This window comes from Salmo salar, chromosome 01 (genome assembly GCF_965601325.2).
Source record: "Salmo salar chromosome 01, fSalSal1, whole genome shotgun sequence".
NCBI classification, from domain to species: domain Eukaryota; kingdom Metazoa; phylum Chordata; class Actinopteri; order Salmoniformes; family Salmonidae; genus Salmo; species Salmo salar.
In genome coordinates, this window is record NC_138291.1 from 103034259 (window position 1) to 103054060 (window position 19802).

Genomic DNA, 19802 nt, shown 5'->3' on the forward strand with positions numbered 1-19802 from the left:
ATGTGTGCCCATTTTAAACGGCCTCCTACTCAAACTCAGAAGCTAGGATATGCATATAATTAATACTTGTGGATAGAAAACACCCTAAAGTTTCTAAAACTGTTTGAATGGTGTCTGTGAGTATAACAGAACTCATATGGCAGTCAAAACCCCGAGACAGATGGAAACAGGAAGTGGAATTCTGAATTGCGAACTCAACTTCATCACGTTGCCTATTAATCACACCGTGAGCTATGGTTCATTGAGCACTTCCTATTGCTTCCACTAGATGTCCCCAGTCTTCACAAATTGGTTTGAGCCTTCTACTGTTAAAATTGAATGAATGAGATGCTGTGGAACGTGGTCACACGGAGAGGGCCATCACCATTATGACGCCGGCGCCCCTGCTTACCCTCCCCTTTCGAAACGTTTTGAAACACAATGCAATCGTTCCCCTCGAATCTTATTGGCTCTCTTGTTGAAAAATGCCCTGAAGATTTATGTTATACAACGTTTGACATGTTTGAACGAACCTAAATGGGGAAAAAATGCATTTTCTCGAAATGGCTGTCCCGTGGCCGACGAAGCATTTGGATCAGCCTTCAGACGCGCTAACAAGAACAAGCTCTTGGAACATAAAGGAGTCATTTTTTCGAACGAAAATACATTTGTTGTGGACCTGGGATTTCTGGAAGTGCTTTCTGATGAAGACAACCAAAGGTAAGGGATTATTGACAATAGTATACAAGACTAGATGTGATATGCGATTGTTCCAAGATGGCTAGCCTATTGCTATTTCTAGCCTATTGTTCTGAGTATCGCATCCCCTTTTATCGCAAAGTGTGATTACCCAGTAAAGTTATTTTTAAATCTGGCATTACAGGTGCTTTCAAGAGATATTCATCTATAAATCATAGAATGACAATATTACATTTTAAAAATGTTTTCGAATTGTAATTTAGTAAATTGTAGCTCTGTTTCATCGGATGCATTTGAGGGAAAATAGTTAAATTTGATAAATTGATAAATTTACGTCATTTAGCAGACGCTCTTATCCAGAGCGACTTACAAATAGGTGCATTCACCTTATGATACCCATATCTATAAATGGATCAACAAATGAATTAAACACATTTGCATAAACCTCAAAAGCACAACAAGGAAAGATTCCTTACTATCCAGGATTATGGTTAGTATAGATATGCAACACATGGAGTGGACAGCACTTTATAGGGCATCGACGGCACCAAACAGATGAGCAAAAAAGCCATGTAAACCAAGGGGAACGTTCACTTGGACGTCTTTAGTCAGATACACATCTATGTGCGCACACATCAGAATAATCGCAACCGTACAGTCATACATATCATATCCCTAATTGTCAGTTACTACATCAGACAAAAAACAACCAGAAATCCTGCATCTGTAGGGGATATTATCAGACTGGACATTATTCTCTTATTGTCAACGTTCTCCTCCTTTTCTCTTACCCCTCTCACTGGCCCTGGCTCTGAGAAAGAGCTCCCAGAAGGCCATTGGCCATGCTGAAGAGGTTGATGGGAGAAGAGCCGTCTGTGATCAGGGTTGACTTCAAACCCAGAGACTGGAGCAGCTTGACCTGTAGCTCGGGGCCGGCTCTGGCCATCTCCTGCAGGGTGTCAGCGCCGATACTGTCCACCAGCTTTTTAAAGCGGTTGCTCTCTATCTCAGCCAGCTTCTGCTGTTTCTCCACTTCCAAACGATCCATTGCTGACTTATAGTTTAGCTCCTGCTCCCTCGCCTTGGACAGACGGTCCAGCTCGCCCTCAGCCTCAATCTTCTGGGCCTCAGCCTTCAGTTTAGCCTCGTTGACTGCCGCCTCTCCCTGGATACGGGCTGCCTCTGCTCTGGACTGGGCCTCTGCCTTGGCTGCCCCTGTACTCTCCACCGCCGCACTGAGGGCCTCCAGCTCCAACAGCTCTTTCCTGGTCCTCTCTGCCTCCGCCTGGTCTGTGATCCTCTGCCTCTCCAGACGACCACGCGCCTCCTGCTCGAGACGCTCTGCCTCATGGCGTGCGGCAGCCTCCTGGGAGTTGGTGGGGATCTCGATGGCCAGCTGGACACTCTTCTGCAGGGCGTCTCTGGTCCTCTGGTCTACCGGCTCCACTGACTGGATGTCCACACTGCTGATGACCAGACTGTTCTGGTGGAAGCGCAGGCTGGGACGCACAGTCAGCTTGTCATCAAAGCCAAACACAGAGGAGCAGATGATCCGGTTGGAGTTCTTGTGAAAGTCGTCAAACTGCACTGAGGCGACGGCTCCTCTGACGCGGGAGGCGATGGCGTTACAGGCATCCCCCACAAAGTCAGGCACCGAGAACAGAGCCGCAGCCTGGGACGGGTCCGCAGGAGACTTCAGGTCAAAGTGCCAGTTGTAGCTGAGCTGCAGCTGCAGGCGTGCGTGGTCGGCCGTCTCTATGGTGATGATGTCAGTGAAGAAGTCCGGCCCCAGCAGCAGACACACGGCCTTGATGACGTTGGCCCTCTTGGGCTTGTCCCCTGACAGGGACAGCACGGTGAACTGCTCATCAGGACCCAACATTACCATCTCTGGCCCAAACACCACCCTGGCCTTCTTCTCCCTGTAGTCGTAGACCTGCACGGCAGCGTTGTGGGGAACCCTGTAGGACACCACCTTGGTCTTGTCCCGGTCCTTCACCTCCACTTCCTTGCTGCGGTCCGAGCGGTCAGCCAGGGGGTCCTTTGTGGAGGCCAGGAGGGTCTCAACATTCTGAGGCAGATTCTTCGCCCACAGCTCCTCGTCCTGCGTCAGCATGTAGGTGTGGCCAATCACAGCACGGACCTAGTTAGTCAACGTTACGCACCGATGTAAAATGCTGTTTTTATATATAAATATGAACTTTATCGAACAAAAGAATGCATGTATTGTGTAACATGATGTCCTAGGTGTGTCATCTGATGAAGATTGTCAAAGGTTAGTGCTGCATTTAGCTGTTTTTTGGTTATTAGTGATGCATGTGGTTGGTCGGAAAATGGCTATGTGGCTACTTTTACGATATACTCCTCTAACATAATCTAATGTTTTGCTTTTGCTGTAAAACCTTTTTGAAATCGGACAACGTGGTTCGATTCAGGAGAGGTGTATCTATAAAACGATATCATTTGAATGTTTTATTTTTTTTATTTTTTATTATTAAATGTTGTTATGCTAATGGTGATGTGATTTTTCGCTGGATGTCCGTCCCGCATACGGGACAGAGGCCGCACAGGGGTTAAACAGAGCGTTAGAAGGTCAGGTATCTGGCATGTATGGATGGTTTTACAGGGTTAAACAGAGTGTTAGAAGGTCAGGTATCTGGCATGTATGGATGGTTTTACAGGGTTAAACAGAGCGTTAGAAGATCAGGTCCTCTCCACACCTTGGCTCAAGCCTATGATTTGTCTATGTCTATGGTGGTTCAGACCCCATGAAGTTGTCACTACGTGGCCCTTCGGGGTGTATATCGTGACTCCCCCATTCTCTCACTCTCCCCACCACAATTTCTATGACTTTACGACAGGTCATAAATACCTGGTAGAAACTGCCATGCAGTATTGAGACAGAGAGTCTACCAGAACAAAGACCTTATCTTTGTTCAAAACTCCTAATCCCCAAAATCAGTATTTCTACTTCTGAAAATGTGGGAATGGTCCGTGGACACTTAAGGGACAGTTATGACGAGTGTGTTTCATTTGGTGATCTAATGAAGTACAGGAAACACACCTAACTGTATCTCTTAAAGTGGACATTTCCCAGCTGTCAGGTTTACATCTAAATATTGTGAAATGTATGTGATTAAACATGAAACTATTTGTGAAAAGATGTAATGTGATGTTAACCTTCTCAATGAGAGTATTGATTTTCATATAAAGATTAACTTGTCAGTGGCCACAACCCCGTGAGCCCAGACATCACATTAGGCATCATAGAACCACCCCTTCTTCCACAGAGTATAACACACCATCCTACAAAATATACATTGAGTCAGAGAATGCCCAAGTTGGTATGACAACAATTCTATAAGCCACGGAGACCATACAGTTGTAGTTTTGGCTACATGGCTGGAAATGGTTAAACTCTGAGACTATCGACCACTACAGAATAAGGAGCAAATTCTAGACAACATGAATTACTAGTCTGCAGCTAGAAATTACATAAACCTAGAACGAGAATACCGAGAACCGCCGAAGCATCTATCCTATGAGAACGTTTCCGAATGGTACTCTGAAGTATCCATTCTTACCAACTACAACCACAAAAGACATTGTGACTTCTGGGAAAGTTAACCAGAGACTCTGATGAACTCTACAGGACGATCGAGACATTCCAACAGAGAAGACAACATCGACGTACTGGCGTAAATATATACATTGCAATTATTCTCGAATAAGAGGCCATTCATGTGCAAAGGATTAGCATTTCATTGAATATAATTACCCACTGTGTGTAGTGCATCCATTTTGTCTTTCCTGCTTTTTCTCAGTCCCCACCCCTTTCCTTTGTCTACCAAGCCGTCATATTGGCTTAGCCCACTAGGGACTTTTCTATCACTGTTAGTAACCAATATCTACTGTTTGTTATGTAATTCTGTGTGATTGTTTAGTTAATTTGTAAATAAATAATTAAGCCAATTTGTATATTGCTGATTCGTTATGAAAACTAGGGTTCGTGCAGATAACCAATAATTTTACGACGTTTGGAATGAGAACTGATGAGGTATTAATAATAATTCATTAATAAGCGACTGTTTTGATAAGATATGAAAATATCTGAAGTGTCGATTCGGGAAATAGAGACTCTATAAACATTTTTCCGTGGTGCCCCAACTTCCTAGTTAATTAAAGTTTACGTGATTTGTTTAATCACTAATTACACAGAGTATTGATTTGATAAAATAGCTACACATGTAATGATCGTCCAGACACAACACAGTAAACCAGCCAATGAGATGCATTGGCACCATCAGCCATTTCACCATTATGTATGGATGGTTTTACAGGGTTAGAAAGTTCGGTCTCTCAAACCAATGGTATACAGTGTATAAACACATTGATATGTTCACCTTCACATATATCCATGTGAATTACTGTACAATATGTCTATGCGAATTATTGTACAATATGTCTATGGGAATTACTGTATAATATGTCAATGTGTATTACTGTACAATAAGTCTCTGGGAATTACTGTACAATATGTTTCTGGGAATTACTGTACAATAAGTTTATGGAAATTACAGTGCAATAAGTCTATGGAAATTACTGTGCAGTAAGTCTCTGTGTATTACTGTACAATAAGTCTCTGGGAGTTACTGTACAATACGTTTCTGGGAATTACTGTACAATAAGTTTAAGGAAATTACAGTGCAATAAGTCTATGGAAATTACTGTGCAATAAGTCTCTGGGAATTACTGTACAATAAGTTTCTCGGAATTACTGTACAATAAGTTTCTGGGAATTACTGTACAATAAGTCTATGGGAATTACTGTGCAATAAGTCTATGGGAATTACTGTGCAATAAGTCTATGGAAATTACTGTGCAATAAGTCTATGGAAATTACAGTACAATAAGTCTCTGGGAATTACTGTGCAATAAGTCTCTGGGAATTACTGTACAATAGGTTTCTGGAAATTACTGTACAATAAGTCTCTGGGAATTACTGTACAATAAGTATATTGTTCAAAAGCGCCTTTGTCTATGTGTGTGTGTGTCTGTGTGTGTGCCCCTCACGCAGATGCATGGCAAGGCACCTGACTGGCACCACCCAGCATGCAGGCATGTGGGTATACTTACTTTAAAGAGTTCTCTCTGTCATGTCAAGGTACAGTCTTTGTGTGTGTGTGTCCACCTAGCGTGTCTACATGTGTGTTTTCCAATTGCTTTACTATACAGCGGACTGTGTGCCCCCCTACCCTCAACCTCCAACCCCATCCTGCATATTAAAGACCTATTTTAAACCTTTTATACTGTCTAGAGAGGATTCAACAGTATCATACTGCTGAGAAAGTGGCTGGCGGGGGTTATTCATCCATAACCATCCGTTGGAAAATGCAACACACCCACCCACCCACCCACCCACACACACACCCACACAATCACACACACACTGGGCTTTCCCCTTCAAACACATTCACACACCAATGCACACAACCACACGTTATAGCTACACACACTAAATCAGAACCATGTATTTTTCAGTTTGTGGTCCGGTGTGGCTCAGTTGGTAAGAGCATAGCACTAGCAACACCAGAGTTGCGGGTTTGATTTCCATTAGGTTCACATATACTAAAACATGGTGAAAACTATGCACTCAGTTGAATAAAAGCGTCTACTAAATGCCATATAACGGTACTAGTCCTATATATTATTAAAAGGATTGACCGCTCCGTTGTAGGGTTCTCTTTTATGTTTGTCCACTGCTTAGTTTGGCTACAGGTCACCTCCCTTAAACTATATCATGTTCCATAGTGGGATTCTACATCTATCATTACTAGAGATACTGAGAACCTCGTCCCTCTGGCTAACAGCTACTGTATAGAACAGCCGTCTGGTGGATGAGATTAGAGCTACATTTACATTTACGTCATTTAGCAGACGCTCTTATCCAGAGCGACTTACAAATTGGTGCATTCACCTTATGATATCCAGTGGAACAACCACTTTACAATAGTACATCTATATCTTTTTTTTGGGGGGGGGGGGGGGGGTAGAAGGATTACTTTATCCTATCCCAGGTATTCCTTAAAGAGGTGGGGTTCCAGGTGTCTCCGGACGGTGGTGATTGACTCCGCTGTCCTGGCATCGTGAGGGAGCTTGTTCCACCATTGGGGTGCCAGAGCAGCAAACAGTTTTGACTGGGCTGAGCGGGAACTGTGCTTCTGCAGAGGTAGGGAAGCGAGCAGGCCAGAGGTGGATGAATGCAGTGCCCTTCTTTGGGTGTAGGGACTGATCAGAGCCTGAAGGTACGGAGGTGCCGTTCCCCTCACAGCTCCGTAGGCAAGCACCATGGTCTTGTAGCAGATGCGAGCTTCGACTGGAAGCCAGTGGAGTGTGCGGAGGAGTGGGGTGACGTGAGAGAACTTGGGAAGGTTGAACACCAGACGGGCTGCGGCGTTCTGGATGAGTTGTAGGGGTTTAATGGCACAGGCAGGGAGTCCCGCCAACAGCGAGTTGCAGTAATCCAGACGGGAGATGACAAGTGCCTGGATTAGGACCTGCGCCGCTTCCTGTGTGAGGCAGGGTTGTACTCTGCGAATGTTGTAGAGCATGAACCTACGGAGAACGACAGGGTGTTGTCCAGGGTCACGCCAAGGCTCTTAGCACTCTGGGAGGAGGACACAATGGAGTTGTCAAACGTAATGGCGAGATCATGGAACGGGCAGTCCTTCCCCGGGAGGAAGAGCAGCTCCGTCTTGCCGAGGTTCAGCTTGAGGTGGTGATCCGTCATCCACACTGATATGTCTGCCAGACATGCAGAGATGCGATTCGCCACCTGGTTATCAGAAGGGGGAAAGGAGAAGATTAATTGTGTGTTGTCTGCGTAGCAATGATAGGAGAGACCATGTGAGGATATGACAGAGCCAAGTGACTTGGTGTATAGCAAGAATAGGAGAGGGCCTAGAACTGAGCCCTGACACCAGTGGTGAGAGCACGTGGTGCAGAGGCGGATTCTCGCCACGCCACCTGGTAGGAGCGACCTGTCAGGTAGGACGCAATCCAAGAGTGAGCCGCGCCGGAGATGCCCAACTCGGAGAGGGTGGAGAGGAGGATCTGATGGTTCACAGTATCAAAGGCAGCAGATAGGTCTAGAATGATGAGGGCAGAGGAGAGAGAGTTAGCTTTAGCAGTGCGGAGAGCCTCCGTGACACAGAGAAGAGCAGTCTCAGTTGAATGACCTGTCTTGAAACCTGACTGATTTGGATCAAGAAGGTAATTCTGAGAGAGATAGCAAGAGAGCTGGCCAAGGACGGCACGCTCAAGAGTTTTGGAGAGGAAAGAAAGAAGGGATACTGGTCTGTACTTGTTGACATCGGAGGGATCGAGTGTAGGTTTTTTGAGAAGGGGTGCAACTCTCGCTCTCTTGAAGACGGAAGGGACGTAGCCAGCGGTCAAGGATGAGTTGATGAGCGAGGTGAGGTAAGGGAGAAGGTCTCCGGAAATGGTCTGGAGAAGAGAGGAGGGGATAGGGTTGTCACAAGTCGCAAGATTTCATCTGGAGAGAGAGGGGCGAAAGAGGTCAAAGCATAGGGTAGGGCAATGTGAGCAGGACCAGCGGTGTCGTTTGACTTAACAAACGAGGATCGGATGTCGTCAACCTTCTTTTCAAAATGGTTGACATAGTCATCTGCAGAGAGAGAGGAGGGGGGAGGGGGAGGAGGATTCAGGAGGGAGGAGAAGGTGGCAAAGAGCTTCCTAGGGTTAGAGGCAGATGCTTGGAATTTAGAGTGGTAGAAAGTGGCTTTAGCAGCAGAAACAGAGGAAGAAAATGTGGAGAGGAGGGAGTGAATAGATGCCAGGTCGGCAGGGAGGCTAGTTTTCGTCTATTTCCGCTCGGCTGCCTGGAGCCCTGTTCTGTGAGGTCGCAATGAGTCGTCAAGCCATGGAGCAGGAGGGGAGGACCGAGCCGGCCGGGAGGATAGGGGACATAGAGAGTCAAAGGATGCAGAAAGGGAGGAGAGGAGGGTTGAGGAGGCAGAATCAGGAGATTGGTTGGAGAAGGTTTGAGCAGAGGGAAGAGATGATAGGATGGAAGAGGAGAGAGTAGCAGGAGAGAGAGAGCGAAGGTTGCGACGGCGCAATACCATCTGAGTAGGGGAGAGTGAGTAGTGTTGGAGGAGAGCGAGAGGGAAAAGGATACAAGGTAGTGGTTGGAGACTTGGAGGGGAGTTGCAGTGAGATTAGTAGAAGAACAGCATCTAGTAAAGATGAGGTCAAGCGTATTGCCTGCCTTGTGATTAGGGGGGTACGGTGAGAGGGTGAGGCCAAAAGAGGAGAGGAGTGGAAAGAAGGAGGCAGAGAGAAATGAGTCAAAGGTAGACGTAGGGAGGTTAAAGTCACCCAGAATTGTGAGGGGTGAGCCATCCTCAGGAAAGGAACTTATCAAGGCGTCAAGCTCATTGATGAACTCTCCAAGGGAACCTGGAGGGCGATAAATTATAAGGATGTTAAGCTTGAAAGGGCTAGAGACTGTGACAGCATGGAATTCAAATGAGGAGACAGCCAGATGGGTCAGGGGAGAAAGAGAGAATGTCCACTTGGGAGAGATGAGGATTCCAGTGCCACCACCCCGCTGGCCAGATGCTCTCGGGGTATGCGAGAACACGTGGTCAGACGAGGAGAGAGCAGTAGGAGTAGCAGTGTTTTCTGTGGTAATCCATGTTTCCGTCAGCGCCAAGAAGTCGAGGGACTGGAGGGTAGCATAGGCTGAGATGAACTCTACCTTGTTGGCCGCAGACCGGCAGTTCCAGAGGCTGCGGGAGACCTGGAACTCCACGTGGGTCGTGCGCGCTGGGACCACCAGGTTAGAGTGGCAGCGGCCATGCGGTGTGAAGCGTTTGTGTGGCCTGTGCAGAGAGGAGAGAACAGGGATAGACGGACACATAGTTGACAGGCTACAGGAGAGGCTACGCTAATGCAAAGGAGATTGAAATGAAAATTAACTAAACAACTGGGGAAGCGAGAGAACAGGGCCTCCCTCACTAACCATTCACTGAAACACTCAAATATAACTGTTCCAACTTCCACTTAGAAATTATAATTGCTGTAAACTACAGTGGTTCAATGTTTCCAGGAATAGGCTCAAACTTAGTTTATTCAGCTAGATAACTTGGTACAGTATTCTTCCGTGAAACCCACCCAGTGCACCGTATCCTATGACGCCGTAGCTAACTAGCATGCTAGCATCCAATAACACACGGTTAGCACCAATACTTGGTTACAACAAACTATCAATGGATCATTCGTGTCTGTGTCTAGTTCCTTTCATAACACAGAAGTAATTAAACGTTGGCTAGCTAACACAAAGTCAGTCCTGCTAGCTACACAAGTGGACTACACAACTCAAAAGCTTACGTTGCAAAAATCTTATTGACTAAAAATGATACAGTACTGCTAGCTGGTAGCGTTGGCTAGCTAGCAGTGGCTGCGTTTACCTTTATCTTTGATACAAAGACAACTATGTAGCTAGCTAACATCACACTAATCAAATCGTTCCGTTGTAATGTATTTAGTTTCTACAGTATTGCTAGTTGGTAAAGTTGACTAGCTAGCTGTGGTGTTGTGATGTTACAGCCTTATTCTAAAATGGATTTCCTCATCAATCTACACACAACCCATTGTGCCAAGCTTGTAGCGTCATACCCAAGAAGAGTCAAGGCTGTAATCGCTGCCAATATTGGTTCAAAAAAATACTGAGTAAAGGGTCTGAATACTTATGTAAATGTCAGTTAATAGTTTTTTTTATATACATTACCGTTCAAAAGTTTGGGATAACTTCGAAATGTCCTTGTTTTTGTCCATTAAAATAACATCAAATTGATCAGAAATACAGTGTAGACATTGTTAATGTTGTAAATAACTATTGTAGCTGGAAACGGCATATTTTTTATGGAATATTTACATAGGCGTACAGAGGCCCATTATCAGCAACCATCCCTCCTCTGTTCCAATAGCACTTTGTGTTAATTAATCCAGGTTTATCATTTTAAAAGGCTAATTGATCATTAGAAAATCCTTTTGCAATTATGTTAGCACAGCTGAAAACTGTAGTTATGATTAAAGAAGCAATTAAACTGGCCTTCTTTAGACTAGTTGAGTATCTGGAGCATCAGCATTTGTGGGTTCGATTACAGGCTCAAAATGGCAAGAAACAACGCACTTTCTTCTGAAACTCTTCAGTCTATTCTTATTCTGCGAAATGAAGGCTATTCCATGCGAGAAATTGCCAAGAAACTGAAGATCTCGTACAGCACTGTGTTGTACTCCCTTCACAGAACAGCGCAAACTGTCTCAACGTCAACAGTGAAGAGGCGACTCTGGGATGCTGGCCTTCTAGGTAGAGTTATAAAGAAAAAGCTATATCTCAGACTGGCCAATAAAAATAAAAGGTTAAGATGAGCAAAAGAACACAGACACTGGAAAGAGGAAGATTGGAAAAAGGTGTTATGGACAGACAAATCTAAATTTGTGGTGTTCGGATCACAAAGAAGAACATTTGTGAGACGCAGAAAAATGAAAAGCTACTGGAGGAGTGCTTGATGCCATCTGTCAAGCATGGTGGAGGCAATGTGATGGTCTGGGGGTGCTTTGGTGGTAAAGTGGGAGATTTGTACAGGGTAAAAGGGATCTTGAAGAAGGAAGGTATCACTCCATTTTGCAATGCCATGCCATACCCTGTGGACAGTTCTTAATTGGAGCCAGTTTCCTCCTACAACCTGACAATGACCCAAAGCACAGCTCCAAACGATGCAAGAACTATTTAGGGAAGAAGCAGTCAGCTGGTATTCTGTCTATAATAGAGTGGCCAGCACAGTCACCGGATCTCAACCCGATTGAGCTGTTGTTAGAGCAGCTTGACCATATGGTACGTAAGAAGTGCCCATAAAGCCAATCCAACTTGTGGGAGGTGCTTCAGGAATCATGGGGTGAAATCTCTTCAGATTACCTCAACAAATTGACAACTAGAATACCTAAGGTCTGCAAGGCTGTAATTGCTGCAAATTAAGGATTCTTAGACGAAAACAAAGTTTGAAGGACACAATTATTATTTCAATTAAAAATCATTATTTATAACCTTGTCAGCGTGACTATATTTGACTTGACTATATTTCCTATTCATTTTGCAACTCATTTCATGTGTTTTCATGGAAAACAAGGACATTTCTAAGTGACCCCAAACTTTTGAATGGTAGTGTATATATATATATATACACTGCTCAAAAAAATAAAGGGAACACTAAATTAATCTTACATCTAGACGTTCCGCTAGCGGAACACCTGCTCCAATATCCAATGATAGGCGTGGCGCGAATGACAAATTCCTCAAAAATACAAAAACTTCCATTTTCAAACATATGACTATTTCACAGCATTTTAAAGACAAGACTCTCCTTTATCTAACCACACTGTCCGATTTCAAAAAGGCTTTACAGCGAAAGCAAAACATTAGATTATGTCAGCAGAGTACCAAGCCAGAAATAATCAGACACCCATTTTTCAAGCTAGCATATAATGTCACAAAAACCCAGAAGACAGCTAAATGCAGCACTAACCTTTTACAAACTTCATCAGATGACACACCTAGGACATCATGTTACACACAGCATGCATTCTTTTGTTCAATAAAGGTCATATTTATATATAAAAACAGCATTTTACATCGGCGTCTGACGTTGACTAACCATTTTCCCCTCAAATGCGTCCCGGGAAACAGTGCATAATTCCCTAAATTACTATTCGAAAACAATTTTTTAAATTTATATTGTCAATCTAACATTTATAGATGAATATCTCTTGAGAACACCTTTCATACCAGATTTTAAATTAACTTTACTGGGTAATCACACTTTGCGATAAAAGGAGATGCGATACTCAGAAAATGAGCCAGGAAAACTAGCGCCGCGCCATCTTGGAACAATCGCAAGTCACATCTGATCTTGTATAATATTGTCAATAATCGCCTACCTTTAGTTGTCTTCATCAGAAAGCACTTCCAGGAATCCCAGGTCCACAACAGATGTATTTTCGGTCGAAAAAGTCCATCCTTAATGTTCCATTAGCCTGCTGTTGGTAGCGTGTCCTAGGGCTGTCTCCAAATGCTCCGACGTGCGCGGGACTGCAGTTTCGGAAAATGAGATTTTTCCCTCCTTTAGGTTCGTTCAAAAATGTAAAACGTTGTAAAACATTAATCTTCAGGGCCTGTAACACCAAGAGAGCCAATAAGATTCGACGGGGACGGTTGCAGAGTGTTTTAAAACGTTTCCAAAAGTGGGGGTAGACTGGGCCGCCGACGTCATAATGGTGATGGCCCATCCCCTGTGACCAATTTCCAATGCGTCTCATTCACTGAGTTTCGACTGTAGAAGGCTCAAACCACTGTGAAAAGACTGGGGACATCTAGTGGAAGCAATAGGAAGTGCTCAATGAACCACTGTTAACGGTGTGATTAATAGGGAAAGATGTGAAGTCGAGTCCACAATTCAGAATTCCACTTCCTGTTTCAATCGGTCTCGGGGTTTTGACTGCCATATGAGTTCTGTTATACTCACAGACACCATTCAAACAGTTTTAGAAACTTTAGGGTGTTTTCTATCCATATATAATAAGTATATGCATGTCCTAGCTTCTGAGTTTGATTAGTAGGCCGTTGAAAATGGGAACGAATTTTTTCAAAATGCGCTGTGGCGCCCCCTATCCTAGGGTATCCTCAAGAGGATAACACATCCTAGATCTGAATGAATGAAATAATCTTATTAAATACTTTTTTCTTTACATAGTTGAATGTGCTGACAACAAAATCACACAAAAATAATCAATGGAAATCCAATTTATCAACCCATGGAGGTCTGGATTTGGAGTCACACTCAAAATTAAAGTGGAAAACCACACTACAGGCTGATCCAACTTTGATGTAATGTCCTTAAAACAAGTCAAAATGAGGCTCAGTAGTGTGTGTGGCCTCCACGTGCCTGTATGACCTCCCTACAACGCCTGGGCATGCTCCTGATGAGGTGGCAGATGGTCTCCTGAGGGATCTCCTCCCAGACCTGGACTAAAGCATCCGCCAACTCCTGGACAGTCTGTGGTGCAACGTGGCATTGGTGGATGGAGCGAGACATGATGTCCCAGATGTGCTCAATTGGATTCAGGTCTGGGGAACGGGCGGGCCAGTCCATAGCATCAATGCCTTCCTCTTGCAGGAACTGCTGACACACTCCAGCCACATGAGGTCTAGCATTGTCTTGCATTAGGAGGAACCCAGGGCCAACCGCACCAGCATATGGTCTCACAAGGGGTCTGAGGATCTCATCTCGGTACCTAATGGCAGTCAGGCTACCTCTGGCGAGCACATGGAGGGCTGTGCGGCCCCACAAAGAAATGCCACCCCACACCATGACTGACCCACCACCAAACCGGTCATGCTGGAGGATGTTGCAGGCAGCAGAACGTTCTCCACGGCGTCTCCAGACTCTGTCACGTCTGTCACATGTGCTCAGTGTGAACCTGCTTTCATCTGTGAAGAGCACAGGGCGCCAGTGGCGAATTTGCCAATCTTGGTGTTCTCTGGCAAATGCCAAACGTCCTGCACGGTGTTGGGCTGTAAGCACAACCCCCACCTGTGGACGTCGGGCCCTCATACCACCCTCATGGAGTCTGTTTCTGACCGTTTGAGCAGACACATGCACATTTGTGGCCTGCTGGAGGTCATTTTGCAGGGCTCTGGCAGTGCTCCTCCTTCTCCTCCTTGTACAAAGGCGGAGGTAGCGGTCCTGCTGCGGGTTGTTTCCCTCCTACGGCCTCCTCCACGTCTCCTGATGTACTGGCCTGTCTCCTGGTAGTGCCTCCATGCTCTGGACACTACGCTGACAGACACAGCAAACCTTCTTGCCACAGCTCGCATTGATGTGCCATCCTAGATGAGCTGCACTACCTGAGCCACTTGTGTGGGTTGTAGACGCTGTCTCATGCTACCACTAGAGTGAAAGCAGCGCCAGCATTCAAAAGTGACCAAAACATCAGCCAGGAACTGAGAAGTGGTCTGTGGTCCCCACCTGCAGAACCACTCCTTTATTGGGGGTGTCTTGCTAATTGCCTATAATTTCCACCTGTTGTCTAGTCCATTTGCACAACAGCATGTGAAATGTATTGTCAATCAGTGTTGCTTCCTAAGTGGACAGTTTGATTTCACAGAAGTGTGATTGACTTGGAGTTACATTGTGTTGTTTAAGTGTTCCCTTTATTTTTTTGAGCAGTGTATATATATATATATATATATATATTTTTTTATTTGAGAGAGAGAGATGTGCGTCCTCCGAAACACAACCCAGCCGAGCCGCACTGCTTCTTGACACAATGCCAGCTTAACCCGGAAGCCAGCCACACCAATGTGTCGGAGGAAACACCGTACACCTGGCGACCATGTCAGCGTGCATTGTGCCTGGCCCGCCACAGGAGTCGCTAGAGTTCGATGGGACAAGAACATCCCTGCCGGCCAAACCCTCCCCTAACCCGGACGATGCTGGGCCAATTGTGCGCACCCCATGGGTCTCCCGGACGCGGCCAGCTGCGACAGAGCCTGGACTCGAATCAGGATCTCTAGTGGCAAAGCTGGCACTACAGGAGGCCTCGTCATATTTCATTTTTAATACATTTGCAAAGTTTTCTAAAAAACAGTTTTTGCTTTGTCATTATGGGTGTAGATTGATGAGAAAAAAAATCATACATTTTAGAAAAAGGCTCACGTAACAAAATGTGGAAAAAGTCAAGGGGTCTGAATACTTTCTGAATGCATTGTGTAGTGTATCTAAACATATCAAATGGTATTATTGCCCACTACAAGTGTACTAGGCCTGTGTTTTTGCTACACCTTAATAGTTTCCTTATTTCTGTTTGTCAGGCTTAGTGTTGAGTGATGGTGGTGTTTATATTTGAGATATTGATTGAGATTCATTGTGGGCATAGGCCAGGGTTAATTCCAGTTAATTGCCTGGATTCCCCATCTAATAGGGAGGACGTGTGGAACACTGTTTCACGCCACACACACACAGTCCGGTTAATGGGGAGGACGTGTGGAACACTGCTTCGTACCATCTTCGGCATGTCAATGAGAACCCTCCACATGTTCCGCACAGATGAACATATTTTTCTGAAAGAGAGAAAGGGAGCTTATTGAAATAGATGGAAAACATGACAGCATCATCCTGATTTAAATTATCCTCAAGTTATTTTGCAAAGTGAGGCCACAAATCAATGACTTTGCCTGGCATGTATATTATAGTAATAGCTAAGTTGCGAATGTTTTGAGGATTCTTTGAAACCACTATACAGTTTCTGATTTGTATCCTGTCTTGTGTGACCACATCTTTGACAAGAAGAAAATGGTTCCAGTCCTGCCAGGTAGATCAGGGAAATCAGAGAGCAGGTGTTTGTTGTTGTGGGCAGATGTGAGCTCCCTTGCCTTTCTATAGATTCCATACAGTACTTTGTAGGTAGGCTGTAGCTTATGGAGTAATGGTGCACCAGGACCTGTGCTCACTGCTCAGGGAGACAGTCCATGCCAAGGGAAAACTGTTCAGAGTTTCCACACTGAGACATGGAAGAGCAGACAGGAGAGATGAGAGATACATGAGAGAGGATAGAGAGGGGGAGATACATGGGAGAGGAAAGAGAGAGAGAGAGAGATAGAGAGGGGAGATACATGGGAGAGGAGAGACAGAGAGTGATGGTGGTTAGGAGAGTGAGTAAGTGAGTGGTGATGAGGCCTCTCTTTTCAGGCCTTTCTTAGTGTGTGTGTGTGTGTGTGTGTGTGTGTGTGTGTGTGTGTGTGTGTGTGTGTGTGTGTGTGTGTGTGTGTGTGTGTGTGTGTGTGTGTGTGTGTGTGTGTGTGTGTGTGTGTGTGTGTATGTGTGGTGACAGGAGGTGTGTAGACGTGCTGTCTGTCTGACTGGGACATCAATAGACAGACAGGACAGCAGCAGGAGGCAGAGAAAAGTGACTCATATTCTGCCCCTTTCAGCTGGTGAGCTGTCTACTGTGATCACTTTCAGTCAGTCAACCAGTCAGGGTACTGTGTTTCGGACAGGCAGAACAACAGGCAGACAGACAAGCAGGCAAGCAGACAGACCAAATGACGGGCAGGAAGGCAGGCAGTAGTCTTTCACATTCAGCCATTCTGCTTCTCTCCTAGTATTCTTCATTTCTCACTCCAGCCTCCCTATGAGGGCACAAGGCGAGACCCAGATGCAGACACGGGAGCCAGATGGTTTGAGTCTTTGATATTTATTAATAATCCAAGAGATTGGTCGTTGACAGGCAAAAAGTCAAAACCAGTTCAGAGTCCAGGAGGTACAGTTTGGCAGGCAGGTTCGAGGTCAGGGCAGGCAGAATGGTCAGGAAGGCGGGTACAGAGTACAGAAAACAGGCAAGGGTCAAAACCGGGAGGACTAGCAAAAGAGAATAGAAAAGGCAGGAGCACGGGAAAAACACGCTGGTTGACTTGGAACATACAAGATGATCTGGCACAGACAGACAGAAAACACAGGTTTAAATACCCAAGGGATAATGGGGAAGATGGGTGACACCTGGAGGGGCTAGAGACAAGCACAAGGACAGGTGAAACAGATCAGGGTGTGACACTCCCACTCTGTGTCCCAGCTTTTCTCAGGTCAATGCAGCCGTAGTCACACAGAGGTAGGCTTATGTTACGCCATAGAAACTGCACCTCTACCTGCTATTGTTACAATACTTGGAGGCTTGAATTGTACTCACTCCTTTTTCTTGGCCCATAGTCAAGGCCTGAATGCCAACCCAAACCCAGCCGTGCCTCCAGAGTTACATTAAGCAGTTAGGCCCTGTTAGACCTGGCCCAGTTACTTTACTGAGTACAGTTAGGCCTGGCCCAGTTAACTTACTGAATGTAGTTAGGCACTTTTAGGACTGGCCCAGTTACCTTACTGAGTACAGTTTGGCCCTGTTCGGCCTGGCCCAGTTACCTTACAGTTAGGCCCTGTTAGGCCTGGCCCAGTTACCTTTAACATTCATAAAACTTCCTACTAGTATTATTTATATAAGAACAAATAATTTAAGGAGTTAAAAAACAGTAAAACAATCAAAGTATGCTCCATAAACACAAAATAACCGTCTCTCCTTTTTCAAATGTAACTTGATTGTCACGACTCCTACCGAGGGTGGCTCGGCGGTCGTCGTCACCGGCCTACTAGCTGCCACCGATCCCTTTTTCCTTTTCGGTTGGTTTTGCCTAATTAGTTGCACCTGTGTTTTATTAGGCTTGTTAGCTGGGCTATTTAAGCCCGTATGCCCGCCTGTTCTGTGTGCGGGCTTAATTGTTCTTTACACTTTATGCTGTGTGGTGAATGTTTATTTTGGGACGTTGTATTTTGTGCGCCCGGCCTTTTGGGTGATTACTCTTTTTTGTGCGTAATAAAGAGCACTGCATTGAACTTTTCTGCTTCCTGCGCCTGACTCCGCACCTACGACGCCCAGACCATTACAGAAGCCTGCACCTTCAAGCATGGAGTCAGCAGAAGCAGCCACCACCCCTCTTCCGTCGATGGAGGAACGTGTCCTCCATCACACCACCGTCCTCCATCGGATTGAGTGAGCGATGGACCAGATGATGGAGAGGATGGACCGATGGGAGAGGAGTGGTCTCCTCACTTCACCTCCGGCTCCCTCGACGAATCCACCTGCTCTGCTCCCTTCCGCGTCTGGCTCCGGCGCACTTCGTCTTGCGCCCCGAGGGAGTACGATGGAGCAGCGGCTAGGTGCCAGGGGTTTCTGCTCCAGCTCGAATTATACCTGGCTACCGTGAGGCCGACTCACTCGGGGGAGGAGAGTGTGAGCCTCCTCGTCTCCTGCCTGACGGGTCGAGCTCTGGAGTGGGCCAACGCTGTATGGAATGGCCTAGGCGAGGAATAACTATCCTGAGTTCACCCGCCGTTTCCGGGCCGTATTCGGCAATCCCCCAGAGGGCCGAGCAGCGGGTGAGCGACTGTTCCATCTTAGACAGGAGATGAGGATCGCGCAAGACTTTGCTCTAGAGTTCCGGACCTTGGCCGGGTGGAACGACAGGGCCCTAATGGACCACTACCGGTGTAGCCTCCGGTAGGACGTCCGCAGGGAGCTAGCGTGTCGGGACACTACTCTCTCCCTCGATGAACTGATTGACATGTCCATTCGACTGGACAATCTGCTGGCTGCCCGCGGGCATTCAGAAAGGGTCCTGTCAGTTCCACCTCCTAGCCCTCCCACGCCCATTCCTATGGAGCTAGGGGGGGCCGCTTCAAGGGGAACTCCGCGCCTCCTGCACCAACTGTGGTCGACGAGGACACACGGCCGACCGGTGCTGGGGGGGTCCCTCTGGGAGTCGAGAGGGCCAGCAGAACACTCCTCGGTTACACCAGGTGAGTCAGCATCAACCTCACCCAGAATCCTCTGTTGGTCACATGTTTGTACACATTTTTTTTCTTGATTTTTCTCCCTTTTCCCAGCATAAGGCGCTAGTCGATTCAGGTGCAGCTGGGAATTTTATGGATCGCGGACTCACCCTCAAACTGGAAATTCCGCTGGTGCCGATAGATCCCCCCCTTCCCCGTGCACTCCTTAGATAGCTGGCCATTAGGCTCAGGGCTGGTCAGGGAGGCCACTGTGCCACTGGACATGGTAACGCAGGGGAATCATAAGGAGCAAACGAGTTTCTTCCTTATCTATTCGCCTGCATTTCCAGTGGTGCTGGGGGTGCCCTGGCTTGGCAGTCACAATCCCAGGATTTCATGGAAACAGGGGGTTCTCCAGGGGTGGTCAGAAGAGTGTTCAGGTAGGTGTCTAGGAGTTTCCATCGGTGTCACGTCGGTGGAAAGTCCAGACCAGGTTTCCACTGTGCGCATTCCCCCTGAGTTGCCGATTTGGCTCTCGCCTTCTGTAAGAAGAAGGCGACTAAATTACCACCTCATCGACAGGGGGATTGTGTGATAAACCTCCAGGTAAACGCTGCGCTTCCCAAGAGTCACGTGTACCCATTGTCTCAGGAGGAGACGTTGGCTATG

General features: G+C 46.2%; 1 protein-coding gene across 1 annotated transcript; it reads right to left on the reverse strand.

The window, feature by feature from the left end:
• Positions 1 to 1190: 1190 nt before the first annotated feature.
• Positions 1191 to 2817, reverse strand: LOC106611194 (major vault protein). Its single transcript, XM_014211161.3, has one exon. It carries the CDS (start codon positions 2792 to 2794, stop codon positions 1475 to 1477), a length of 1320 nt encoding a protein of 439 aa, XP_014066636.2. The 5' UTR covers positions 2795 to 2817; the 3' UTR covers positions 1191 to 1474.
• Positions 2818 to 19802: the final 16985 nt, after the last annotated feature.